At 46.0% G+C, this 28,000-nt stretch overlaps 1 protein-coding gene across 2 annotated transcripts; it reads right to left on the bottom strand.

Moving 5' to 3' along the window:
- Positions 1-60: 60 nt before the first annotated feature.
- Positions 61-26,722, bottom strand: smoc2 (SPARC related modular calcium binding 2). Of its 2 annotated transcripts, none has more exons than XM_049009524.1 (13): positions 25,940-26,722; positions 19,087-19,249; positions 15,279-15,385; positions 14,861-14,960; positions 13,148-13,192; positions 11,172-11,255; positions 10,279-10,353; positions 7,660-7,846; positions 6,272-6,354; positions 2,322-2,421; positions 1,750-1,997; positions 898-935; positions 61-577 (listed from the first exon to the last, which is right to left on the bottom strand). In XM_049009524.1, the coding sequence occupies exons 1-13, from the start codon at positions 26,012-26,014 to the stop codon at positions 554-556; spliced, it is 1,329 nt and encodes a 442-aa protein (XP_048865481.1). In that variant the 5' UTR covers positions 26,015-26,722; the 3' UTR covers positions 61-553. The 2 variants fall into 2 exon arrangements, with proteins under 2 accessions (XP_048865481.1, XP_048865482.1); XM_049009525.1 differs by having other exon boundaries at positions 11,172-11,222; positions 25,940-26,721.
- Positions 26,723-28,000: the final 1,278 nt, after the last annotated feature.

Here is a 28,000-nt window from a genome sequence, read left to right as displayed (position 1 = left end):
CATTTTCCTATTAGCATTTCTTCCAAGATGAAAAGAAAACTTTAATATACACAAGAAATGTAAAAAAAAAACAGTTATTTATTACTAGTTATGCAGATCCATCTCAAGAACATTTATTTTGCAACAATTCTGGTTTAAGATACTTAAAGACTACTTTACAGGGCTCTGAAAATGTTTGGTTGCTAGTTCAGTACATAAAAGATACAAAGGCTCTAATTAATTGCTTTAACGAACTATCCGTACATCAGCTATAAAATACCAACAATTAAAGAACAAAAACATAAAATGCAACGAAAATACATGAAAACTTGTACAACTCAGAAAAGCATAACCTTTAGACATGAAGGACACATACATTGTATGTGTTAAATTATTTCTTTAGAGACATAAAAAAGCTAAACAACGTCATTCACAGATTCAGCAGTCTGTTTAAATACCTCATCTCTACAAAGTGAATTTACATTTTAAAGTACAAAGTGCAAATACTATGGTTTCCATTGCCGTTTGGTGGGGGGGAATCTCCGGCGTTCCTGTTTGTGTGCCCTGTGTCACTCTAGCCCTGCTTCTTCACTGGGTTCTGAAACACAGAACGGAACAAAAATGTAGAAACCGCACACTTGCATCACATCATATCCCCATAGCCACAGGTGCCCTTAGGCCGACGTCGGGAAACACGCTCCGAGAACATTAAAGCAACCTTTCACGTGAATGTCAGGGTCATGTGACATGGGGTCTGTATATGTGTGCAAAATGTAGTGTGTCGTACTTTGCTGGGTGTCACTGTGCTGCCAGATCATATGAGAAAATACGTTTTTGTTCTCTAAATATGGTGCTATGACTCTTGAACAGTCTTCAGTGCTCAGTCAGGGAAGATCAGCAAGAAAAGTAACTGTTCACCTGTTTATTGGAAATCGTGCTTTCACTTGCCTTTGCTCCTAGGGAAATTAAAGAATAAACGTTTATGGCAGCTTATAATTATCATCATCATCATCATCATTAGTATTGTTGTTGTTAGTAAGAATGAAGGGTACCACTTTACAATAAGGCTCCCTTTTGCTACTTGTAAATGGCAGTAACTCATTAAAAAAAAAGAAAACTGTTATAACTTTAAAAATTTTATATTGTTTATAAATAATTTACAAAGTGTTACAATCTAATTAATAACCAGATTATAGACCATTCATAATCTCTTTATATGGGCAGTGTTATTGTAAAGTGGCAGCAAATAAAGATACTTCTATCTGACATCAAATTTTTCATTATTTGGGGAATATTAACCAAACGCAAATTACAAAACGCCTCTACTTACGAATGAGTTACGTTCCAAACGGCCATTCGTAACTTGAAATGTTCGTAAGTCGTTATTCAACATCATTTTAAGGGTATACGCAAGTACAAAGAATTAAGATGCTTGGAGTACACACGCTACACTGCTGCGTGGAGGGAGTAGCAGCCAGGGGGAGTAGCAGCTAGGAAGAACTGGCGTGGAAAAATAGACGTTGTGGACAGGAAACGGGAGCCCAATGAACACAATTTGAACTTATAGTCCTCTTCGTTCGTATGTCTGAAAGTTCGTAAGTTGAAAGTTCGTAAGTAGAGAAGCGTCTGTATATATAAAACCTTTTAACCTGTAAATGGTTATTAATTGTAAATGTCAGTGACATTCCCTAACACACATTCCATGTATTTTGCAGGCTTGTTGTGCCATCGCTGTAGCTAGCCCCTGTTTCCCATCCCACTGACGCTCACCGTCCTCCTTCGTAACGCCCAGACATCCCATCAGTTCCTGCAGGGAGAGAGATTTGTCGTTGCTGATGTCACAGTACTCCACGAACTTCTTGACGCACTTCTTGGGCTTGGACTTTTTGCGGAGGAAGCGCTTGAAGGGCTTGATCTCCTTCTTGCCGATGTCACCGCTGGAATTCTTGTCCAGCTGGCTGAAATACCAGTGCACAACCCTCTCCTCCAGTGTGTGGCTGGGGTCGGGCTCCAGCATCCTGCCAAGCCAGGGGTCAGTGAAGGATGGCGGTTAATCTCTACACATTGTGAAGGACGCGGATGCTACTGTAGCACTAGGTGGCTGAAGAACAGCACTTGGGAATCGAGTCATAAGAAGTGGATAAATTCTCCACACACAAAACAGTGCCATGAATGAATAAGGTAATATACACATTTCTATACTGTAAGATTTGGAAGTTAATTGGCAGGGTCAAGCTATGACATACAGTATGCTTCCTGTGTTTCAGTCGGGTTATTATGCTTTACTCATTGAGCTTTGGTCTCCAGTAAGATGTGCCTCGTGGCTCAGGCATTGGCAGTACCTGGCCGCAGAAGCTGGGTCGGTAACTGCGTGCACCATGTCGGTCGACAGGGCGTCCAGGACGCTGGTGAGAAACTCTGTTTTCTTCTCTCCGGGGCATCCTGAAAGAGGCCGGGGGTGTCTTTACAGGTGGGACAAATCTCTCTAGTTCACATTACTGCAAGGGTGTGACTGGGCTATCGAGCCCCGGATCAGCTGACGCACCACACCAGGGGGAGGCTGTCCTGACCGCCTCGATAGGTGGTCCATAAACCTGAAGGTAGGAAGTAAAATAACAGATGCTGCATGGACAGGCGGCGGCGTGGCGGGAGATAAAAACACGAGGAGCCTGACGCGCTTTAAGTGTGCTTTACTCCCTGTTGTAAAAAGCAGACCTCCCCAACATCTGCCAATCATCCCAAAGGCTCCATTTGCACGTCGCTGCTGGTGGGGTGAGAGCTTCCATCTCCAAAGTCTGATCTGCGTGGCTTTTCTCAGACTCAAGGACATGAAATAGTGTGTTTCCCAATATTGACATCAGAATTCTTTATGAAAGAAGCTGGAGGAACATGACAGGAAGTGTGCAGTAGTGTGAATGCTGGGCTTCCAGAACCTCATGTGGACAGGAGCTGCACGCGGGTGATGGGAACCTGAGTGATATCTAAACCATGGACCGGGGGGGCACTTTGGGGCATCACTAAGAGTGCAGTGATGAACAATAACAAAGATTTGATATCTACCTATCAACTGTATTTTTAGCCCGAATATATATAATGTTATGTCATCCCCCAGTATTGGCCGATTCTCAGCAAGCATGACCTAGACAAAATGAATTGCAGGGGCCCTAATGATAATAACTGGGTGCTTGGGCATACAGTTTGTAAAAGAAGGCAGGTTTTACTCAAAGAGCTGAGGGCTATAGACCCCAAAGGGATTCCTGCAGACCCTTGTCCTCGTCGGGCAAACGGCAGGCCTAACATGCCTGCACACAAGAATTTCTCCCCAGTTCTTTTCTGTTTCTGTTTTATGGCCCCCCAGCCCCCCCCATTTTTTGGGTCCCCCAGCCATAGGGATAATTGCATGGTGTGCTTTCTCCGCTGCTCAAACAGGTGGCAGCCAGCGCTGGCGTAAACAGGAGCCCAGATCTCAGGATCATTTCTGTCAGGTTATAAAAGCCGCCCCTCTGACTCTTACATAAACCACGCTGGCCTGCAGCGTCTCCACCTGGCCTGCCGCCAGTAAAGCAGCCCACCTGTTTGCGAGCGGGATCTCCGGATAGCCCTTGCACTGCACGGGGGGGGGGGGGGGGGGGGGGGGGGAGGCACAATTCTCCCCGCCGTAGCTCGCACTTTGAATAAGTACGGAAGGTTTTAAAATTTGGCTTCTGGGACCTTTTCAGAACACAGCAGCTTTAACAGGTTCGTGAAAAAACATCCCAGCTAGTGGAATGGGGAGCTATTTAAACCATCCTGTTTGAAAGGCTCACTAGTTTATTAACACATTTACCTGTTTTGTAATGATTACTGCTACATTTATTAGTGTCTCCTCCTTTATTTTTTTCATTGTCATTGTTTTAAAAGTAAAGTGTCTAATTTCCAGTCTGATTGGCCACAGCACTCTCATACGTGCGGTGCCCCTGCTGCCCCCCCCCCCACACACACACACACCACTGGGCCGTGGGATCCCACTGATTCTCATTTTCCGCTAGCCAAGTTGTTCCGCAAATGCGCTCTGCACTGAGGTGTGTCAGCGCACCAGCTGCTAGTAACACCCCCCCCCACACACACACTCCTCTCCACTAGACCCATGGCAAAAATTCCCACCGTCACCTCCACCCCACCCCCCACCCCTCCACCATGTGGCTGCACCCGATGCTGGAGTTCCACCCAGCATGCTACGACTTCACGCCTGTGATGCAAGCAAGCCGTTTATAATCACTGCTGTGTGACACGTTAACATGCTCCAGCAATATACTGATGCAATTTCAGCAAAAACATGTCGAAAATTCCTCATTCGCCCCTTCCTACCTGCACTGGGGGCCACAGCCCTGACGTAGTCAAGGCATTCAGGCAAACATGCCTGGAGGTTTGGTGAAATACCTCTCTGCACGAACAGGTAAGGAATAAAACAGCGAGCCTAAGCAGCTCTGGATGAAATCATCTGCAAAATGGACAAATTATATATGCCTTAGAATGGTTTACCCCGACAACTGTTTGGAATGGCTATTTCGTGCTGCACTTGCAAGACTACAGAAAACAATTCAGGACATAATGGTGACCGTGACGACGCGTGAAACCAGGCTGACGGTGTGTGTGTGTCTGTGGCTGGGTCGACACAGGAGAAATACCCAGGTTAAATTTCCCCTGAGAAAGCTGTGCTCTGCTTCGGGTGGCTGTGGGACACAGTATTGGTGTCTGTTGGAGGGAGACGTCTCAGCTGCAGGATAAAGATGCTCGTGAGCCTCTCGTTAATATATTATTTCATCAGGCTGGCCGTGCGGAGAGAGCTGTGCGGGGGGGGGGAGGGGGGGGGTCTGTGTTCAGGGGGTGTGGGAGCGTAAGGGGGGCTCATGTGCATTAGCGGGAAGCTCTGGGAGCCCCGCGCACACACGCACAAACACGCACACCCACACAGACACACACACACACCATCCATACACACACACAAACACACACGCATACAGGCACACACACACAAACACACGCACACACACAAAAACACACACACACCATTCATACACGCACACAAACACACACGCATACAGGCACACACACACAAACACACGCACACACACAAAAACACACACACACCATTCATACACGCACACAAACACACGCACACACACATTCCTCCTCCCGACAAAGCTTGTGGTAAATCAGCAGTTCTACTCTGGACCTGTTCTGCAAAACCCACCTGTGAATCTGGGCTGGTGCATCACCAGCTACACAAACAGCGGGGGAAGGTGGGGGGGGGGGGTGGCAGGCAATGTACGAAACACAGGGCCCTCTGTTTGCCTCGTTTTGGTTGGGCCATCACCGTGTTTAAAAACCACACATAAAAACACACCAGCGTGTGAGCAGCTTGGGCTGGAGCCTCCTGTCAGCTGGCCCGCTTTCACCCCCCTCCAATAGCTCCGGATGTCTGTTGTGTTTGTGTATAATATTGAAAATGCGGTTGGACTAACCTGGACCCGAGTCACTGAGGACGAGTCAGAGACAGTCCAGCATGACTCAGCGCTATGGTCCTGCAGACTAATCCATCTAATCCCGCTGACACCTTCCACACACAGGCAGTCACACACAGAGTTACACACACACACACACACACAGACACACACAGACACACACACGCCCCAGGCTGCTGTCAGTCACAGCCCTGCCTTTACTGCCTCTATAGTATTTGACTCCCTCCGGTATCCAAGGCCAGATGCTTTCACTGGAGCTGTTCCCTGTAGCCTGGAACGCTCTTCTCACCCAAAACAGTACCCCCCATCCCTCTTTTTCCCAGGCATCCCTAATTACCCGCTATCTACCCCAACACCCCCCTCCCCCCGTCTGGGGGGGTATGTGCGTTTCGGGGGTATGGGAATCTTCACTGAGAACAAAGTCTGCTCCATAATGATGTAAACAGCGGCATGCTTGACCACCGCAGGGCCCCTAGCACGTTATCGCCCCCCCGGCCATGGGTCGCAACCCCACGATGGGGTGGGCCGCCTTATCCTCCGCCTGTCTCTGGGGGAGTTGGGAGGACGCCGTACCTGGAATGCTGGCTGTTAATGGTTAAGTTGCGTTCGACCGTGAGCTGAACGCCTTTTTCATATCTGACAAGACAGCGGTGCCTCCGCAGTGCTGTTATCCACTGGCAACGGTGAATAATGAGGTCGTCTGAGGACATCACTTATGGCCCCATGGCTAGATACTCCTTTCCATGTATGAGGGCCGCCCTTCCCATGGGCCCAGTCACATGGCCTACCTTGGAGGTGCCTGCTTCTGAAGTGGTCCTTGGGCTTTGCCGGATGGGCCCTGGCGTTTCCGTCACATTTCGGCTGCTCGTATCTGCACGGGATGCAGAAAAGCAAACATGCCATCTCTGGATAACTCCCACAATGCTGCAGTATGGGGTTCATATCGAGCAATGCTGTAAATATACATATACAAAACACTATTTATATACCATATTAAATACAATGTGAAAGACAGAAGACAAGCTAATTGGCTCATGTCATTAGCCAAGCCATGCCCACATCTGTCAGCACTCAGCGCTGGCCGCCACAGTTTCAGTGTTGAGCCCCACAGTGCTCTGGGAGGAAGTAAATTGCTCTCAGTTCTAAGAAGTGCCTTTGTGGGTCAGGATGTGGATTCCAGTTTAGCTTGAACTGCAGAGCATGTTTACTTCTGTAAATATCACTGCAGATGATACTGTCACTTGCTAACAAGTGACCAATGAGAGGAATCGTTAGTGTGAAGTGGTCACAGGGTGGCTTTTCTCTGTCAGATCAGACAGGGTCCAAAATCCTCAAATCTCACTGCAGCAGAGACAGTCAGTGGCAAAGCACAAGGGCGACACAGCTTGTATCTGTGCATGTGCCCCACCTTTCGCTCCATGCCCCCGCCATGTGCTCCTACCCTGTGCCTCGACCCCCTGCCCCGTGTCCCCGCTCTGTGCCCCTGCCCCGTACCCCTGCCCGGTGCCACGCAGCCCTCCAGCTGACGTACAGCTTCAAAACATTTACACTAATTTACTTGTTTATTCTTCATAGCAAAATAAGGTGTAATTTGATTTTTGAGCTTTCTTTTGGCAGTACCTCAACAGCAGAACGTGTACCTGTGGCTCGCCTCTGAACCAGTTTATCCATCACCAAAATCTTGGTGTGGATTTGTACTCTTTGGATCTGAAATCTCTACCTCTGTCCATCACCTCTATCTCCTACTGATGAACTAGTTCTATACACCAGGTATCACAGATATAACATCACATGACATATTTATGAGCTTTCAGACGGGAATCTTCACCAGCCATAAGAGCTTATAACAGGAAATAAAAATATTTTGACACATACAGAGTGAAGCATTTATGGGGATGGTTTGCATTTTATTATTTTAGATGCATAATTCCTTAGCTTTGGAGAGTAGAATACAGCAGGCTCCCTTGAACCCTTTCATCGCTGGGGCTACGGTATCTTTGTGAGGAAGTGCAGTGACGTGGTGCGGTGCCTCCCCCCGTTAAACATACACTCCCCTGATGGTGCTAATCCGATAGCGCTGTAACCAGTGCTCCCTCTGTGACCTCTGCCCTTATTTGAGTCCCTGGGGTGGCTGGTGATTGACCTGCGATCTTCGGAGATCCTCGGAGCCGCTTACCGAGTGGAGGTGCCGGGGATGGGCCGGCCGGTGTCTACCAGCACGCACCAGCAATAGCCCGTGGAGGGGTGGCACTGCACTGCCTTGTACAGGCCACCGTGCGCGCAGTCGGGGATGAACACTGCCTCATTCTTGTGCTGCCGAGACTCCTCCTGGGCTGACTGCTGCTCCTGGTCACAAGAAGCAGCTGGTGGGGAGTTGGGGGGGGGAGGGGGAGGGGGGGTGCACAAAGGCAGCAGGGTTAGATTCAGAAATCTGGGGTGGCCGACCTTGCTGCTGTGGGGGCCACTGGGGCAGACTGCTCCACTCCAGCTCCTCAAACCGCTCGCTCATCACCTGGCCAAATAGGGGGATTTATTTGCATGAATACAAATCTTGGATTCCTGCCTGACCTGACTAATATATTCTGGCTCATAAAATAATACTGCTTATTTAATTTGTCAGGGATGGGAAGCTGGTGTCCTCTGTTCTCCTTCAAACAGCCCGGGGGGTGCAGGGAGGTGGGGGGGTTGTTTAGGAACGGACCGCAGCCGCCTTAATCATCCCCCAGCATGTTTATGGACATAGAGAGCTAATGAGCACACAGGTCCCCCTGTGCCAGACTTACATAAATATTTGGGCCCTTGAACGCGTCTGAGTGTCCGCAAGGGCGCAGCGGTCGGTCCAGCAGCTGCCGCTCCAGTCCGACAGACCCTGCTACGTAAACAGGGCTGCCTGAAACGCGGTTCCTGCCCCAAGAGGAGCCTGTGGCTTGTGGAGTTCCCCGCTGGCCATGTGTACGGGAGGTGGGGGGTCATAGTTCGGACATTATGCTCAGCTTGCTGCATTGTGGGAATCTACCGGTAAATATTATCGAAAGGCCTCGAATAAACAAGCAGGGGGCTTTGCGTGTACGACTTCAAGGATAGAAATATCAATTCAGAAAACAGCCCCTTCAGACAGCTGCCCAGCCCTAATTTGCAGCTTCATTGACTGTTTAATTCACTTAAATTCATCACAACGCATAATGATGCTTCTTTTCCTTTCATGATTGCTGGCATTGGCCAATACTATTAGGAAAACCGACAGGACATCACCGATCTGCCTAACTTTTAATATTAATTTAAGTTAGCATTTTATTTCAGCATTAGTTTTAATCTTTGCTGTGGAGAAACAAAGAACATTAACACAGTCTTTTTAATCCGTTTTTCAGCAGTAAACTGTTCCTCATGTTTTGGTGAAATCCCATTTTAGTGTCACCATTGCAGAGACTGTTTCAAGTCTTAGAATATAGTTTGATATAGTCTTAAAATACCCGAAAGCTGTAAATCTGCAGAGAAAATCTGCAGAGGTTTTCTCCACCTTCAACATAATGGATATACTGTCAGATCAGTTTAGATTGTGTATCTCACTTCAAGGTACGACAGCTATGATTCAGACTGCCAACCGTGAACATACCACTCTACCTGCTGCCATTTCAACTGACTACCCGGCAGATGTAGTCAAAGCCATTACAAGATACATAGCATCCGTGTGGTGTGTGGTGCTGGATTTTACTATAAGCCCAGGCACAGTGCCCACGGAGTCCCGGAATAAAGCCTGAGATCTTCCACACAGCTGACGATGCCAAAAAGAACAGCAAAAAAAGATAAGCAATTTTCACAAATAATCCCACATTCCCGCTCGCAACTTTATTCTACAGGATGTCAAATGTTTCATTTGTTTTCATTACTTCAGTGCTACCCACACAAAAGGGGCTCCGGAATGACCCTCTTCTGCCGTCCCCTCCCCTCCCCGCCACCCCGCACCCCAGCCCGCTCGGCTGTTTTATCTTCCGTGGGCAGCGGGATTCCTCAGCGAGGCTCATTTTTAATACCATCATCCGCATAACCAGAGAGCATGTGCGTAATCAAAACCAGTGACTTCGGCGCTCGCTTGCTTTTTATTGGTTATAAATCAGGGCGGCTTCTCAGTGCAGCAATTCACGCGACCCCAGCCCTAATCCCCCCCCCCAAAAAAAATGAGTGTTTTTGGGTAAATCAGAAGTTCAGCGACCCTGGTGATGAGATCAATATGTGCCATATTAAAGTGCATGGTGTGGTTTTTTGCGGTAACTCGGGATGGGGGGGGGGGGCGGGGGCATTGATACCGGTTCCAATGAGCAGCAACCCCCCCGCACAGTTTGCCGACTGCTATGAAATACTCCATATTCACAGCAGACTCTTCATTTTCTGGTGAACAGGGGAACTCCCTGGTCTCTGACTGACAGGATGCAATGGTTTGCATTTAATGTGATTCGGGGCATCTAACCAAGTCTCTCGGGTCCTAAATCAGTCACAGAAATGGAAGCAACTGCAGCCCCCCTTTAAAGTTATAAAAGACCAGACCTCAAGATTATAGCATTCATGTTTCAACAAAAAAGAATCAGTCATATGCAGACAAGTTCATTGTGAACAGGACACCTTCCCCTTGTCACATTAATCATTTAAAATTAACATTTTTATTTAGAGTGTCCTTTTACACAAGGTATGCTAGGGTGCCTAGGAAAGCAGTCAGCTGGGCCTGATTCCTGGAGGAAGATACCAGCCCTCCGTGATAAAGTTCCGGACGGACAGGAAGAGCTTGCGGAAATACACCCACCTTGTGTTCTGGTCCTGTTGTTCTGCCGGCTCCGGACCTGTTCAGTCCAGAGTGTAGGATACTGGGAGATGATATCTAAATGGGAAATATGTGTGAGACATTAAGCGCATTTAGAGAGGCAAAGCGATGGGACAGTCATTGTCCTTACCCCGAGTATTAATTAACAATCTATTTATAACAATGGTTATAAATACCCAATAATATAATCAGAATTACTCAGTAATAAATCAGATGAACTAAAAAAATCAAGGGTGGCATGGTGGTACAGTGGTTAGCACGGTTGCCTCACACCTGTGGGGCCCGGATTCGAGTCTCTGCCTGGGTTATGTGTGTGGACTTTGCAGGTTCTCTCTATGTCATCATGAGCTTTCCTGCGGGTACTCCGGTTTCCCCCCACAATCCAAAGACATGCTGAGACTAATTGGAGTTACTGAATTGTCCATAGGTGTGAGTGAATGGTGTGTGAGTGTGCCCTGTGATGGGCTGGCCCCCCATCCTGGGTTGTTCCCTGCCTCCAGGACAGGCTCTGGACCCCCTGTGACCCAGAAGCACAATCGATTTGGAAAATGGATGGATGGATTAAAAGAATCTGTTTTTCTTCCTTGGAAACCCTTGCAAAGACGATGTACTATGACAATTTCTCGTAACGACATAAACATGTGTCAGTGTGATGGGCGCTGTGATGGAGGACTGTGAGCCGTTGCGGTTTAATTAGAGCCCCCTGACTCATCACTGAGGCACTGCCATTTAACGACAGCCGGCAAAGGGGGGGGGGGGGGGGGGGACGCTTCCCAGAAAATGAGAAACATCACAGGAAATAGAGAGTTTACATGTGAGAAACTGCACCAGCGTGCAGAACCGCAGTATAAGAATGCTGACTGATGGAACCTTACCTTCCTCATCAGTAGGGGGCAGTGGCTCCACCACAATTCCGGTGGATTCATCTGCATTCAGAATGGAAAAGATTTGCAAGGAAACTACAATTATGAGAGTAAGCAAGATTCACCAGCATCTGGCTGTTAGCGACTGATTTGCACATTGCCCGGCCAAGAGAGAGCAGGTAAAGGAACAGACTTAAGAAAAGACTTCAAGGAAGGACAAATAAGGGGGGTTGTATAGGGAAAGGAAACAAGAGAACATCTAGATAGTTAGTAAACAGAGGAATGGTGGTTGAATCTGAAAACATTAAAGTGTATTAATCCACGCCATTGACATTGCGTTCGTTTTTGATGCTTGTAGTACGGAGCCAACAAAGACCGAGCATCTGCTAAAGACCTACAATCTGCAAGAAGAAGTCGACCTGAAAAGATAAGATCTCGAGTGATGACGAGCAATGAATTAATTAACAGGTGGGCGGAGACGGGAATTCTCAGCTGTCAAATTCCCACTTGGCAATAGAAGCTGAGTTAATCCAATGAAAAAGTGAAGTGAAGTCAAGGAGAACAAAGGGTAAATCACCAGGCTGCACATGTTTGAGATGAAACGATTACAATGAGGAGGCTTTGGTTGGTGGTGTTTGTTTTCTTGGAGGAAAGATTGAGAAAGAAATTGGAGCGGTTTAAAATAAACCCCAAGCCTTGGTTGGTTAACCTCACAGAGGTCATGTTCTGCTCGTTTAGATGCTAGGGAGGGCAACTTTTTCTCCTAGAGGTACGAAGCGGTTTCCGGTTTCCATGCCAACTCGCAGTAAAATTGCTTATACAGAACAAGGGTTGAGTAACTCAGAAGTCTGGTTCAAAATAGGTATCCTTTCCCGGATGTTACAATATGGAAATTTTTTAGCACATCAAATCAGACAGGCTGATTTGTGACCCCTATTCACATTGTATAACTTTCAGCAATAGGTGCTCAGACAGGCAGCCAAGAAGTTCAAACAGAGTTACTCGTATGCCCCCATAATTAGTCATTGTAATGTTAATCTTGTATTAGAGTGATTAGCCAGTCTGCTTTAAACTGCGGTTACAGTCTGGGTCTTTTTCTCAAAGTAGGAATCCAGAGTGAGGGGGGTGTTGATTGGCCCCAAACTGAACCAAACTGTTGATGTTTTCAAGGTCCTTTTCAAGACCGGCCAACCACAACCCGCAGTTTACAACTCTCTTCTCTGTTTACACTATGCATTTAAGACAAAGCTCATGGTCCTGCCAGGATTAAACTGGCATTTAAGCGCCATCCAAAAAAGTCTATCAATGGGTCATTTTCTGGACAACCGACAGCTGAATTTCATACTGGTCGAGATACCACATTAATTATTTGGCCAAAACTGCTCCCTGAAAGTGAGAAAAAAGGAGTGAGTGTGACAGGAAGACCAAACGAAATAATCACTCCGTTGCAGCACTGAAGATTATATGGAAAAAAATCATGAGAAACAAAAATTTTATTCTGAAAAATGACTCTGGGAATTTACTGGAGCTGAAAGAGAAATCTCACACAGTAGGAGGGCAGGATGCAACAGCATCGTGCTCCAAATCTAAGGGAGAAAAATTAGACATCACATTTAAATATAAGAATTATAAACATATAAAAATAGCAGAAATGCTCAGGAAACAAGGCTCATATTTGTATGCTTCTGCATAATAACATTTAAGTCGCTCATTGAGTGGCTCACATCTCAGTATGGTGGATTCAGAGTTTGTGGCATTAGGGCCAGTACAGATACTAACAGGAGACTTTCTTTCATTGGCCCATTGTTCAGCTGCGTATAGCTTTGCTTAACCATTGTGATGCTCTTCTTCAATTGACAAAATATTGGAGAAACAAGCTCCAACAGGTAAGAAACCACACAAACGCACATGCATAGACAGTCATATACAGAGCAGGCGATACTTACGAAAATAAGAGAACTGAAATCTTTTTTTGATGAAATATTTACCTGCTTTCCCTGGTTCCTTGGCGTTCACCTTCTCATGTTTCGATCCTGAGAACAACAAAAAGCACATGCTAGGTTTCCCAAACCCTCATTGCTTCACCCAATATGTTGCTTTTATTATGATGTTCCTATTTAACTCTCTGTGTCAAATGAACCATAACTAAATCGAGAGCAAATAATGTGATATAATGATTATTTAATAGTAATAATAAAGACTTCTGGGAAAAATGTGCCACATATTTCTCAGAAGAAACTATTTCATGCAAAGCCTAAGGCTCTGGAAAGTGAAAGAGGCTGAATTTGAAGGCAAACTCGTGAAAACGGTGACACATTAATTGATGCTCAGAGTCACATTTCTGAGAATTTCCCAAAATGTCCTGTGAATCCTCCATCGATTTCTTTTTGTAAATCATGGAAGTAGCATAGCAATTATTCTAATCGTGTTCAAATAGTCCCTTCTCTGGGTCCGACAGTTTACCATAAATGTGGAGGTCTATTCGGCTCAACAAACGAAAGGCTGATGGATGGATGGAAATCAGACTTGAACTGTCCCCAGCAACTGCTTTATAAGTGAGATCACATTCACTATTAATACACCCTAAAGATTTAGAAGCATGTGGATTTGGTTACTTGATTGCTCGAGGCAAAGCTCCAGGAGAACTTACATCGCTTACATTTTTACATGTTACTCCTTTATACAGAGCAGTATGTTATCCTGTGGCAGCTCGGATTAAGGGCTTTGTGCAAAAACACAAAAGCCAGTCTCTCTCTTGGGTTTTGAACCCACAACCATCTCAAGATCAAGTTCAATTCTAATCTGAAAATGTCAGAAAAAGATATTGCTATTATTATCATTATTATTAGCCCAACAGGCATATTTTACAGCTCCATCCAGACAAGAGACAGTTTTGCTAGAACAGTGCAAGTCTGCTAAGCTACACGAGCGGGTGAAAGCTTCCAGCACAACTAAGCTTATAGCATCGATTTCCAAGAATCTTACAGAGTGCAATTCTTGTTTGCATCGCCAGAATAGAAGTCCAAACATCTTAGTACCATGTGATGTTTGAAGTACAATAGTTTGTGCAGTGGGTCTGTTCATCGCAACCCAAAAAAAACAATAGAAGAACAGTCTAGGCACAGAGCAGTCCTGTCAGCGGACGAGAACACACACATGAAAACAACAGACCACACAGAATTACCTAAAAATGCTTATAGGAACAAGGCTCTCAACACACAAACAAACTCCGGACACCACAGAGGAACACATAGGCTAACGTCACATCCAGACCCAACAAGAACCGATAAAAGGAAACACAACAAGGAACTAAAGTAAATGCAGAACTAAGGTCTTTGCGATAGCTGTTAAAAAAAAATTGGTTCTGGGTACAATGAGCAGAAACCTTTGCAGGAGAGAAACACACACACACACACACACACATATGGCTTAAGTATGGTTCACCACACTCTCTGAAGCATACTCTCGCCACATATAAATTCACCATCACACTTAACAATCAGAGAAACCCTGGAGTCATTTGCTGTTATGTTAGGATGAGATTCAACACTATTAATGCCATAGGCCTTCTCTGCTGTAATGGATATAGCATACAGCTCAGACGAAGACACATCGAGTGCTTTACCCTTTCCTAGGAAATGCAGAACTGCTGACTGCCCAAGGACTGGACAGAACCCTCTTGTCCTGTCAGAATCGCCTACCTTGGCACCGCGGCTTCTTATTGGCTACTGCTGATCCACTGATGGGGCGGCCATTGGGCGTGACGCACCAGCAGTAACCTGTGTAGCTGTGGCACTGTACCTGTAAAAGGAACAGTGGGAGGGGGGAAAGCGGAGAGATGCTGCAGATTTGGGCTACCACGCATAGAGGGAGGGGCTACCTGCTTAACCTGCTCTCAGCACCCCCCCCCCCCTTCCTCGCATGACTTCTGTACATTATTGCCAAAGCACACAGGGTTGATGGTAAAACAATTGCTCCAAAAACCACAACTGGCACAAAAAGTCAAAGAAAACAAACGACTTTAAGAGCATTCCTTTTCCCCCCCACCCGGGAAGTAAGTAACGTTCCAGTAATGCTCTGCGGTGTGACGCTGGCCCACTGCCCCCCCCCCACACTCACCTCATTGTAGGTGCCGTCGGGATTGCAGACTGGCACAAACACTTGGGGATATACTTTCTTCGCCTGCTGTTCTGTGTATTTCTTCTCGGCCACACACCTGGAAGTTTCTGGAAGAGACCCCAATACTGCAGTCATGAGATAAGTGGGGGGGGGGGGGGCGGGCATGATATGAAGCCTAATTCAGCCGAGAGCTCTGTGAGTGGGAGAGAGGGAGGGAGAGGGAAGAATAATTCAAGATGTTTCGGATGTGGCGGATTCCCTGGTGTCTGGGAAGGGAACCAAGATCCCCATCCTATTAAGTCCACTGCCTGTTAACCAGCCCCACCAGCCCCGGATCCAAGTGGTAAAACCATTAAGCAGCCGAGGGCAGCTCGCGGGTTTCAGGCAGGGAGCTCCAGTCAAGCCCCAAAAAGAGCTGATACACAGGAAAAAACAGCTGGGGGAACACAACGTCCACCTCTCTCTCACTCCCTCCCTCGCTCCCTCCTTCCCTCCCTACCTTCCTCCCTTCCTCCACACCCCCACTGCAGCACGCATCCCACTCCCCCCCCCCCCCTTCCTGTTTTTTAAGCCAGTCATCCCTCTGTCCTAGACTTGTTCCACCAGACGCGGTGATGCTATGACTCAGGAGCTGGAGTACGGAAGCGGTGACACCGGCTTCAGCCACAGCCCTGCATGACGGACACCAGCCAGGCACCTTGACTGAGTCTCAGACGGCGGTTGTGTACGATGCTTTTTGTTAAAGCGTCGGTTTTATTAGACCAATCGAGGCAGCTCCCTCTCATCCACAAAATCCCGGCCCAAGGCCGCGATGCTGTGGGGAGCTGTTTTATTTCAAACTGTCACCGGTGCAAAACGAGGCCTGGAGGCTGGACAGAGCTGAATGGGCACAGGGAGCAGGGCTGGGGAGCAGGGGGGGGGGGAGGTGGACTATAGTTACAGCCCAGGAAAAAAAAGAGGAGCCGCCATCGTCTTTCTGGGGACTCGGTCGCTGGAAAAACTGACAGGTCCGCTGAATCATCCGCTCTCGAGGCGAAGGCCATCCCGCCATCTCTATGCAGCGTACCTCCCTGTGCCGCGCTTCAGGCTACTGCCAGCCCTGAGGGACCACGAGTGGTCGCCTTTGTTTTGCCAGAAGGGGCCGGCGACGCCAAATTCGATATCGAAGGACACAAAGAGAGCCTCACAGCTCCCATCTGTCTTTCGGAACCCCTCAGCTGGACGCCTCCATTCTCCTGACGCATCCAGATGTCCAGGGCAGACGCTGTTGCCATGGCGCTCAGAGAGGGCATGAAATTGGAAAGTTCTTCACCATCTGAAGGTTTGCTGCCCCCCCCCCACCCCACCCCGCGCCTGCAAGACTTCAGTCTCTGTGATCTAGTATTCAGAGACGGAAGAATACAGCATTGTGAGGCCCACAGCGCAACGGAGACGAGCGGCATGAAGGAGTAGAGGATGCGGCAGAGACTGGAAGCACCAGGCAAGGACATGTTGAGCAGAGCAGCCCGACTGCATCCAGGAACCTGGGCCTCATCGCCCCCCTTACAGGCCACTGCCCCATCATCCGTGGACGTGTGCGATATCGATGTTAATTCTGTTGAAATTATTCGTCGATGGAAATTTTTCACTGACGAGAATGAGACGATACCCAAATAAAAATCTACGATGCGGAAAACTATGAGGAAATTAACTGACAATTTTGACAATGAATAAAAATGAAATGACTCTGACAGGAAGAGAGGAATCAAACTGATCAAATCAGAAGTAATACCTTTAGTTCATGATTCCATAATGTTATCGATGCTAACTGGCTTCAATCGCGTAAACCATGCATCCAGTTGACAAGCAGAAACCATGCAGTTCTATGAAACCTCTTTTGCCATTGTGTATGTGTTAAATTTGAATGGTAATTCAGTAATATATTATACCATGGTATTCTGAGACCTTGGCCATTCGACAAATTACATTGTGGGGCAAAGTACCAGAATAGGGCAGGTTTTGAACATACTGTCAAAATACCATTTACCGCGGTATAATGTCTGGATGGTATGATGGACTGTGAAACATTAGATACTGCCCATGTCCAGTCTGTGCCACAGTCAGCGCTAGGCAGGAAAAAACATGCTGACATATAAGCTCATTTCATATTTAACGAGAAAGAAAACTCTGTGTCACGTGGAACAGCAGTAACGGGGAAAAACATCAATAACATAAAAATACATAAAAATAACTCCCTTAAATAAAAGGAAAAAAAAATCTTATTCTTTTAATGTGTTTGAAAAGTTCACTGCCATGAACTGAACTAGGAGTAGAAATTAGCACTTTTTGAGAGAGTTTGTGAGTTTTCTTTATTCCAGTTCCATGTACTGGTGCTTTTTTCATAGAATATGACTGAAGATGCATCATATGCAAGTATTTTATATGACACTACATTTTGGTTTTTTTATATTTTATTTAATGTCCTTTTAAGTCCTTAAACACCACACGTTCAAACCTAAAGCAAATGCCATACGAAGAGCTTTACAGATATTTCCTCAGGAATCGGTAGAGGATGGTGGGAGACCAATCTGTGTGTGTACACAGAAAATTAAGTCATTTTCAAAGAATTGTGAAAATGTATTAGACTAAACCTATTAGTTTCATTTACTGCATGTACCGTAGATTTTGTCAACTACATCTAAATTAGATTTCATTGACTAAATATCCTGTACGTTAAACTATACAAAAATAAAAAAACAATAATAAAGTTAAAATATGCCGAAAACTACCAAGCAAAACCAGGAGTGATCTATCCACTGAAGGCACATTCTGTTAAAGCTAAAATGGGATGAGCCTCAAAGGTGACTCACAGCAGTTTAGGAATTTCAAATGAGCAAATGGTGGTGTGTGTGTGTGTGTGTGTGTGTGTGTGTGTGGGGGGGTCTCAAACTACAAACGAGTCTTAAGAGATCCTTCCCCTGCCCCAAACACGCCACCCACTGATGTTACACCAACCTGCACTCTGCACTCCAGTTTTTTGTACAGTAAGGACACAATTATCACATTAATAGTGCATAATTCTGCTGTTATATGGTTGACATCACTGGCCACATTATAGGTGGCTTGGAGGATCTAACTGAATATAAAGTTAACTGTATCCTGGGTAATATTTATGGTAAGAAGTGCTTTCATAGAAACCCAAAGGTCTAGTAAGTAAGGGACATGTTTTAAATGTAGGGATCAGATTGGGTGAAACATCATCTCTACAGGGTCCCAATAAACCATTTACTATACGAGACTATTAACAAAGCAATAAACACAAAAAAATGTAAGAAATCTGAGGTATGTTCCTGCTCAAGACTTCTCCTTCTTCAAGTGTTTGCGGGGTTGCAGATGGAGCAACTGACTGCGCTTCGTAGCAAAACAGTTCTAATAATACTTTTTTCTACTTTCAAAATGTCTTTCACACATTTATTAGCAAGGCAGAGTTTCCCAAACTCTGTGTAAAACGTCCTTCTGTTTTCCAGGGCTGCATTCATCAACTATGACTATTTCTTTCTGTGGAAATGTTGGGAAGGAAAAGGTCAAGTTGACATATCGCGGGCATGACGCTGCAGAGGGACGTCGCCTTACCAAGGCCCTGAGGTGCATGTGCCACTCACAGCCTCGCAGTCACAGATATATTTGTAAAAGTAAAGACAGGGAATCAGCGCCAAGCCAATACTGTCTGTGAGTGTTTGAGACACAATTAAAACATCAATTACCTTGAAAGTTAAGCCCAGGTTATAGCTCCGATCCCTAAAAAGTCCGGACAGTACGCCGCACTGACCTTTGCAGGGTCCCCGGATGACCTCCAGCTGAGGGTCACGGCATTTGGCACGGAGGAACTCGCAGCGTGACATGAAAGTACGTCCATCTGAGGCACAGAGAGGCTTCCGGGCTGCTCCGGAACACTCCATGTTGCACTCTCTGTCCTGGTCCACGCGAAGGAACTGTTAACAAGAAGAAATATGACGGGGGACAGATTGGGTGGTGGTTGACAAAGAGGTACAAGGAAGAACAGAAAACAAAATGATTGGATATATGAAAAATGGCCCTCGGGGCATGATAGGACTATGTCATTGCATGTATCTGGGGCATGTGTGGATCCAGTAAAGGCTTGTCATTTACACAACATTTAGAACAAACAAAAATGATTTCAATATAGCCACATGTTTAGGTCTGATGAACACATACTTCCTGAAAAGCCTAGAACACTTTTCAAAATAAGAGACTTGAAAGATGTCTGAAAGCTTGTTACACTTACTTAATTCAGTACTGAATTTATTTTTATAAGCACATTGAGACATGCTTTGAGAAACAGCAGAGAAAGGGAACTGGACAAAAGCCATACTTTTACACACAGAGATATATACAACACATACAGACAATACATACAATGCTTGCTTAAAAATTCTGATATATGTAGAAATATTAAATATTGCTTGTCGACTGATTTTTGTTTTGTACAGAATAAAGCAAGTGTCCCAACACTTTCTGTGATCTCTGTATATACCGGCGAAAACAAGGCCCTTAACCTCTCAAAATACTCCTGGGGCACTGGATCAATCCACTGACCCTGTGCTCAGAGCATAACCTTTGCTCTCAACTGTATATGTGTGTGTATGTCTCAAAGGAAGATGAGATGCAAAAAGTATTTCAATGTACTTGTCCAAATGGTAAATAAAGCATAGTTTCATTCCATTCCATTCTGTTTCATTTCATTTCACAGATCATCTGCACACATTAATAAACAGCTACCCAAACACACACATACTTACACGGTTTAATTCGTATACGTTCTCAATTGTCAATATTTGTGAACTGGCCCTCAAACACTGATGCACAACTTATCCAGATATGCTCAAGCAAACAGTTATTCCTGCACACTCAGGCACATATGCGTGCCCCCTCCCAGATAAGCCCCCATGAGAAGCTCCCTGCCGCATGACACCCCCATCTGTTAGCCGACCGTGCTCACACCTGCACAGCTATTCATCCTACCCTCACCTGACTGCTGTCCTGGGGGGGGGGCAATCCTCTGAGTCACCTGTGTCAATTTGACAGTTATAACAGGCTGTAGGCTGGGACAGCAGTCAACAGGGGAAAACCAACATGGAGGACAGTAATGTCAGCCCATCCCATGTCCGACCACGTGCGGCTGCCCCGACAATGAGGGATCAGTCCAGAAATCTCAGCACGCTGCATCCCGACAGACAGAGATGAAAAAAATGCAACACCACCTGTCTGTATGTAACAACAGATGCCGCTTAGCTTAATCTGGACCCATTCAGGTTTGATCGCTGTACAAAACACACAAACAGTTTTCCATTGTCTGCCCCTTCTTGCTCTGCCTCTTGAAGTTTACACAAACATATCCTCCGCTCTACACTTGGTATTGTATAATAACAATGAGGGTGAATTGAATTCAACTGAACAAAGCACACTGATCTGATACTGCACTTTGTTAAATACAAAAAGTTTCTTTCACTGAAGCTTGATGATCCGGCTGAAATTTTTCACCATGCTGCAAACACACGTACACCCACAGAGACAGGGGCATACAGGACCCCACCTCCCTCTCCAAACCAATGTACAACGCATAAATACAATGCACCTTACTCCTGAGTCACATCATCTCACTGGGGGGCAGCACTGGGGCCAATTAGCTCTCCCTAATGTTTTACAAATCCATGTAGGCTAAATAACAATTACAGTGGCAGGTCAGGACCAAAATGGGTAGGTGGGGATGGGGGAGGGGGAATAGGCAGGCTCTCCGCACCTGGACGAGAGCTGCTGGATCATGCTGGAGCCCTCGGCCAGGAGACAACCTCTCCTGTCATCTTTCATCGTAAATCTAAGGGGGACTGGTTTCAACACATAGGAAGGGCGAGTCACCAAAGAAAGTGTTTGGACTGTAGGAATGAATGACCTTCTTTTTTATAAGCTCCTTTCTTCTCCCTCTTTCAACCTGATCTGTTGTCGGTCTTGAAGAGCTTGAATGAGGAAACTTGATAAAACAGAAGGCTGACAGTGTTTGACAGGGACCCGCTGCATCCCCTCCAGCCTCCCTCTCGCCTTCGCACCTCCTCCTATTCTTGAAAAAGGGGAGGCTGATGGTGTGTGATAGAGACCTGGTGCATCCCCTGCAGCCTCCCTCCAGCCTCCCTCCTGCCTCCCCTGCTCCTCCTGTTATTGATTTAGAAAGGCTGATGATGTTTGACAGAGATTTGTTGCCTTCCTCCGGTTCTTGAAAAAGAGGCTGCTGGCAGTGTTATTCCTACTTAAACAATTTTAAAAACACCACAACCCCCAAGTGGATGAAAATTAAAAGGATGGATGGATTGATGGATGGATGGATGGATGGATGAATGGATGGATGAGCAAGAAGAGCATTGCATTATTTGTGTAGTCCATAGTATCAAGGGTCCATATCCCTGGCCTCAGCACATGTGCCCAGTTCCATTCAAATCCTCTTTCACTTGGTTTTGAATCGGCTCTGCTGGTTTTGGTCTTGGATCAGTCACCCCTCCCAATCCCCACGGCGACAGCACCCTCCACAGCTGTGACCTGCCTAGGTCTGCCAGCCCTTCCCTTGACGGCTTCACCGTTCCTGGAGAAATGGGCCAAGATCAGCCTGGATAATGATTGGCGTGCCTATCCATCCACCCTGGCCAATCTGCTGCCCGCAGGCCAAGCAATGCAGGGAGGCTGCCCATTGCACTGGGGGTGGTGAGGAGAGAGAGAGAGAGAGAGAGAGAGAGAGAGAGAGGGAGAGAGAGAGAGGGGGGGGAAAGGAGGAAAATGAGGATGAGAGAAAGGAAAATTCTGGCTGCAAAAGAAAACAATGAAAAGCAAAAAAGTTGACAAGTGTCACAAAGTGGACAATGAGAGAATATAGAAAGGAGGAAGGAATAAGAGATGAAATGGTCAAAGCAATCAACAAATGCCCATTTATTTGTTCCTAACTCCCCATGGTGAGTGACCATCTCACAGGCAAGAAAAAAAGGACAAGTAGGCGATGATGTGGCTATGAACGACACAGAGGAAGAAGCAAAAGCAGACAGCCTGTGTATCCATTAATGACTCTTCCTGATTACCATGAGGGTAGCACCCGTGACATCTTACTTTAACTGCTTTCCAATGTCCCTGACGCTCTCAGAAGAGGGAGGAGGCGGCAAGAGACAAGGCCCTACACGGATCGCAGAAAGACCCTCTGTTCCCGTGTAGGTGTCCAGGAGGTTGCCCGTGTTTGGTGTCATCTTGAGAAGCATCAGTTAGATCAGAGTTAAATGCAGACACAAAAAAGAGAGGAGAGGCAGGAAAAAAGTGATAAAAAAAAAAAGACTTTGCAGCATACAAATCAAATCTCATTACCGTGGCCCAAATCTCCAGCATTGTGGGAACTGAATAGTCTCTTCGCTAGGAGTGGGGGGCACCCCAACTGGGAACACATTCAGGCATTATTGAAGGCGGCTGGACAGAGCAAGCGGTCCCCTGCGGCCCAAGAGAGGCCCTTCACACTGCGGCCCCAAGGGTCAATGGAAGCCCTGGCTGAGCGCCGTCACAAACGTGTTCAATCACCCCGGCGGGTGTTTCCTGCACTGGCGGTGGGATTTGCTGGGATTCATTAGCCTCCAGCATGGTGGAAGGGGAAGAAAGTGACAGGTTTTAACCAGCCTATTAACTTAATCAAAGAGAAAAGCGTTTAATTGCTGTGAAAGATGTTTAAAAAAGTTTCTATGAAAGGCCACTGGCATTCATGTGAAAAAAGCTCTTTCTTGCCCCATGGTGTGCAGGTGCACGCTTTAATGCCTGAGCAGAGCCACTACAGCCAGCTTGTGAACCTCAAGGGAGGTTTTTTTTGACAGAAAAAAAAGAGCCAATCTTTTGATTTTTTTTTCTTTTTTCTTTATTTCTGATTAGTCTCATACCTTGCCTCCGACTTCCCTCAGAGGGAAAAAAAAATTCTCTGAGAAGCAGCTTTGCTCCTAAATTCTTGAGCTGCCTGAGGAAGCAGCATTTCGAAAGCGACATTTTTAAAGCGACAGGCCGTGAGACAGGGAGACTGCGTCTGCCACGATCATGCTATTCGCTCCGACTCGGCGGGGGGAGAGAAGCTTGTCGCACTAATCGACTGATCATTATTTCTCAGTGAGAACGTTGGCAGAATAGGAAGACCTACCCAGCGGATGAACCCCCCCAGTAAAACAATGGTTCTGTCTATCCCCCCCACTTCCTCTTTAACTTCTTTATATCTCCTTTATGTTCCTTTCCTTCTGTCTCATACTCTCTGTCATAAGCCTGCATGATAATTTCTCCACTTACGATAGTCCTTCACCCCACCATTCATGATGCGTCTCAGTCTCTCAGTGTCCAGCTTAGCCCCCACCATCTGCCGCCATTCACAGTCCCTCTTCAAATTACAGTTCCATCCATCTGCCCCATCTACAGCTCCCCATCCAAAACCAAGGGCTCTGCCTCCCCATCCCATCCTCTCTGTCCCCCCTTGTCTCCACAGTTCCCTGTCATGGCCTTGTCCATCGCACCATGTGACAGTCCCTTTGTCCCACTGACCGGCACGTCCGCTGGCCTTGCTGTGCCATTCACCGAACTGTCTCACAGCCTGAGAGGCATCGTGATCAGTACCAAGGAGGACTCTGGGAGCTTGGGGGGGGAGGGGGTTTGAAAAGAGGGAAAGCAAGTACCACACACTGCTAGTGGAAGAAAGATGACACAGAATAGGATGGGTATGAATGAAGGATGGAAATTACACCCACAGCTCAGCTGAACATGACATCCGGTTATCAGCCAGCCAGCCAGCGAGGATCAGAGAGCCGGTCCTCCGTAGCCTTGGCACTGGGCGCTGACCCCATCCCCTTGGAACGGACAATCCGACATTCCAGGAATTGTGAAAAAGGGCACCACACAAACGAACGACTCCTCCAGCAGGAGGGCGATTGGATTAATTGGCGGAGAGCCCAAGTAGACCAATGCCGCCCATGTCAGCTGTAAGCGTGTGACAGAGAGCAGCACAATGCCACCCTTCCGTAAAGACGTTCCGGGGAGCCCGACACTGAGGACGGAACGCCGTGCCGACCTCTGACCCGCCCCGGGTTAACAACCCACGGCTGTTTGTTCCTATTCAGACGTGGTGGCGTTTTTAAAACCGCCCATAAATATGACTAGGTGGGGGCTGTCACGCCGGCCGCTAAATCACACAGGCAGGGCCACGACACTGCACATTCCTAACCCCCCCTGCCCCCTTCTGGGCTGGGATGCTTGCCCACCCCCCTCCACATGGCACAAAACTAGTGCCACAAACTTAGGGACCGAGGGTCCAAAATGGCCCATTTTTTTAATAAGCTGGACAAATGAATAAGTTTTGCTTCTTACAGCTATAAAACAGTATAAGTGTCAGCAACTCCTAGCTGAGTCCAGAGCCCTTCTCTCTTCCACTGTGTAAAGCCTCCATACCAGATTCCTAGAAAACGGTCTGCTTTGGATGCAGCTTATCGATGCATAGTTGGCCACCAGGACTCCGCAGAGCACTGAGCCAATGGGACGAGCGTTAAAGTTGACCCGAGACTGCAAGATCCTGTGGGACAGGGTCCCTGTGCGAGCAGGAAACGCTGCACCGAGGGAAAGAATCAATCGGATTGGACCTGTCATTTTGTCCCGTTCCCATTACCCATGGACACGGTTGACATTCAGACTTGTCATTTCTTATTAGTATATTATTTTCTGCAGTTGTCCCAGTATTTGTGTTTTTGTGTGATGCATTCATGCATCTCAATGCACTGGTTTGCCCTGGGGATGGTAGACCATCAATTCTATTACCCAAGGAGAAGAATATCAACTGGGTGAAAGTGAATTCAAACGTGCAATTCCACCACACACTTGCCACATGCACACACACACTCGTGCTATCTGTCACATCGAGGCTCACGACTTGTTTGCACTAGTATGCGATATTACTACACTGAACGTCTTTTACAGCATTATATAATGTAGCAGCACATAGAAGTGGAATCATTACTTCTTAATATAAAGCCCATATTACAGAAGCAAGTCTCAAAATATTCATTTATTACCGCTCAAAATAAAGCTGTTATTTATAATGAAACCTTTAGATTCCAGGCTTGTTCTGTGGAATGCGTGTGTTTCAGGATATAAATTCAAAAGCTGTATTTTCTCCAGAAAATTACTCCTTTGTACAAGAATCCTGGGAAAAATATTCATAGCGAGGCTCTGGAAGTACAATTTAATAACCAAAACTTTCCATTTTGATGACAGCTGCTTGACAATATTTTAGCTGTATTAAGGCTAGACGTTACCCGACAGCGATAAAAGTATCCGTATTGTATCAAACTGAATTTCGTTCATTGCACTATAGGCCTATCTCAAGGTTGCACACGAGTTATTATAATAAACTGGCAACATCAGAAACAACAATAAACTCGTTTATATTTTTCTCGGCCCGAGATACATCAAAAAATCTTTATGATCGCTCACTATACTATGCTACTTTCTTCTATGCACAACTGCGCTCGGCTGTACGGATGTCACCCGCGGAATATAAGCAATAAAAAAGTTCTGATGAAGCGGGACAAGAGGGGCTTTCTCGGTGCGTGAGGTCTCACCGTAAGCGCAGAAAACTTCTGTGCTTGTCCAGCGTAGATGAAGAACAGCAGAGCCAGGAGAGACGGGGAGCGCATCCTGACGGTCGGCTCACACCCCTTGCACAGCACAATCCACAGCTCAGGGATCTCTTCTAGGACTGGGCTGCTTCTTTACTTCTTTTCAGAGCTTCTTTACTGCTGTTCGGGAATACGTCCCACTTTTCCACAGCCTTCCCGTTACGGTCTGCTGATTTTTGGTTTAAGGAGCGTGTCTTGTGTGACAAGCCCTCTCTTTTCTCAACCTTTGAAAAGCGCCTCTTCCCTCTGGCCCGTCTCAATGTGATACGTCAATATTCCTGGTTTGACTTTACTGACCTTATTCCTCCCACTTACTCTTAAGTCTGTCTCCTTTTCTTCCCCGTCTTCTTTTTCTCCACACCCCCTCCCTCTTTCGTATTTGTCAGACCAGATCTCTTATCGGATGCAGGCTGAGCCGTGTAGGTAGGTAGGTAAGTTTTGAAGGAATCTTTCAGCTGCTGGTAGCCAACAAAAACACAAAGGGTATTCCTTTATTTCACCCCTTTTGAAACTTTTTTCCGCATCCAGCACAGGTAATCCTTTTCTGTTCTGATCCCGATACCTTGTCAGATTTAGCCCTTAAAGGATGAGAGCCAGGCTGCGCCCGGACTGGGAGACAAGAGAAACGAAGAGGGAAAGACTATACGACCGAGAAAAGAAATAAGAGATTGATGTGCACTCGGCTACGACTCCGACTCAGCCCTAAAAAACTTTGCTTAGTCTCACGCACTCTCACTTAAATATGTTTTAGTATTCGGCAATGCCTGATATATTATAAGCTCTTTCAATCATTAATTTTATTGTTTACGTCACCCAAAGTAACATCATTAAGAAGTGTATTAGCCTATATGTTATTATAAGCTATAATTCTTTCCAAAACAATGACATTTTGGAATAGAATATAATTACATTGATAATTATGTTTTCGTAAACCGCAGGGAAACCTTTAATGATGCCAACAATGCTGTACGTTTTTGTTTTATGGATTTATCAATTGCACAAGGTCGCTAGTAATTTGAGGTTGTTACACGAAATTGTAAAGTTTATCAATAAATGCAGGCGCGCGAATATGCTTTCCAGTGTTTTGTGAGTCACCGTCAAACATTCTTCCGAGATGTTAGATACACTGGTGGTGTTAATTTGTTAAGCGAAGGGCACATATCCCCAGTTAAATCCCAGGTCGACACCATGCACCATGCACCCTAGCCCGTTAACAAGCAATCAACAGCGTACTCCTCCGTTCAGCCCAGTTTGGAAATGTAAGGACTATACGCGGACATGATTCAACCAATTCAATACAGATCTATATTTCTAACACGTTTTATGTTTCTGTTTAATTTTTTTGAGTTGGACGCCGAAGATTAGCATGCTAATACAAAAAAGCGCGACATGGTCATATGCCCGTGCATGACATTAATCACTTTCAATCCTTCACATACCCAGATTGAATGCATTTCACCACGTTGCGATATTTTGATATTTTCTGTAATGGCATGTTTAGTCATTTTCGTTTATCATTATACTAAATACATGCAGCCATCTGGCAATAGTTCAGAAGAATTAAAGATCATAACTTTTTATTATAAGCATTCCTTAAGTAACAGTTATATTACTAATCCGTGCAGTTTGTTTTTCATTAATAGGTTTGCTCATTCCTTATCATATAAGGATTTCATTACGGCAAATATATTTCCACTTGGATATATCGTTAATACCTGCTGATAAAAGCAGAAACTCATCACCTAGTACACCTAACGAATAATTTGTCTCTTGCACACGTATCTATTTCGCATACTCAGTCCTTCATTCTAATCATCCGATGATCTGACTAGAAGGACAAGTCTATGTCAAGGCTTTTTTATAATTTTTCATAATATGTGCATTAGTAAGAGTTTCAGTTATATATAAAAAAAGAAATCGCACGGTATAAGAATGTAGCAGTAAATGTGACGATGCTCAGCTGCAACGCGTTAACTAAACAATACGCAACAGATGTCTCAGTCA

Source organism: Brienomyrus brachyistius, chromosome 3 (genome assembly GCF_023856365.1).
Source record: "Brienomyrus brachyistius isolate T26 chromosome 3, BBRACH_0.4, whole genome shotgun sequence".
In the NCBI taxonomy this organism is placed as follows: Eukaryota; Metazoa; Chordata; class Actinopteri; order Osteoglossiformes; family Mormyridae; genus Brienomyrus; species Brienomyrus brachyistius.
This window is presented reverse-complemented; position numbering and strand designations above follow the sequence as displayed.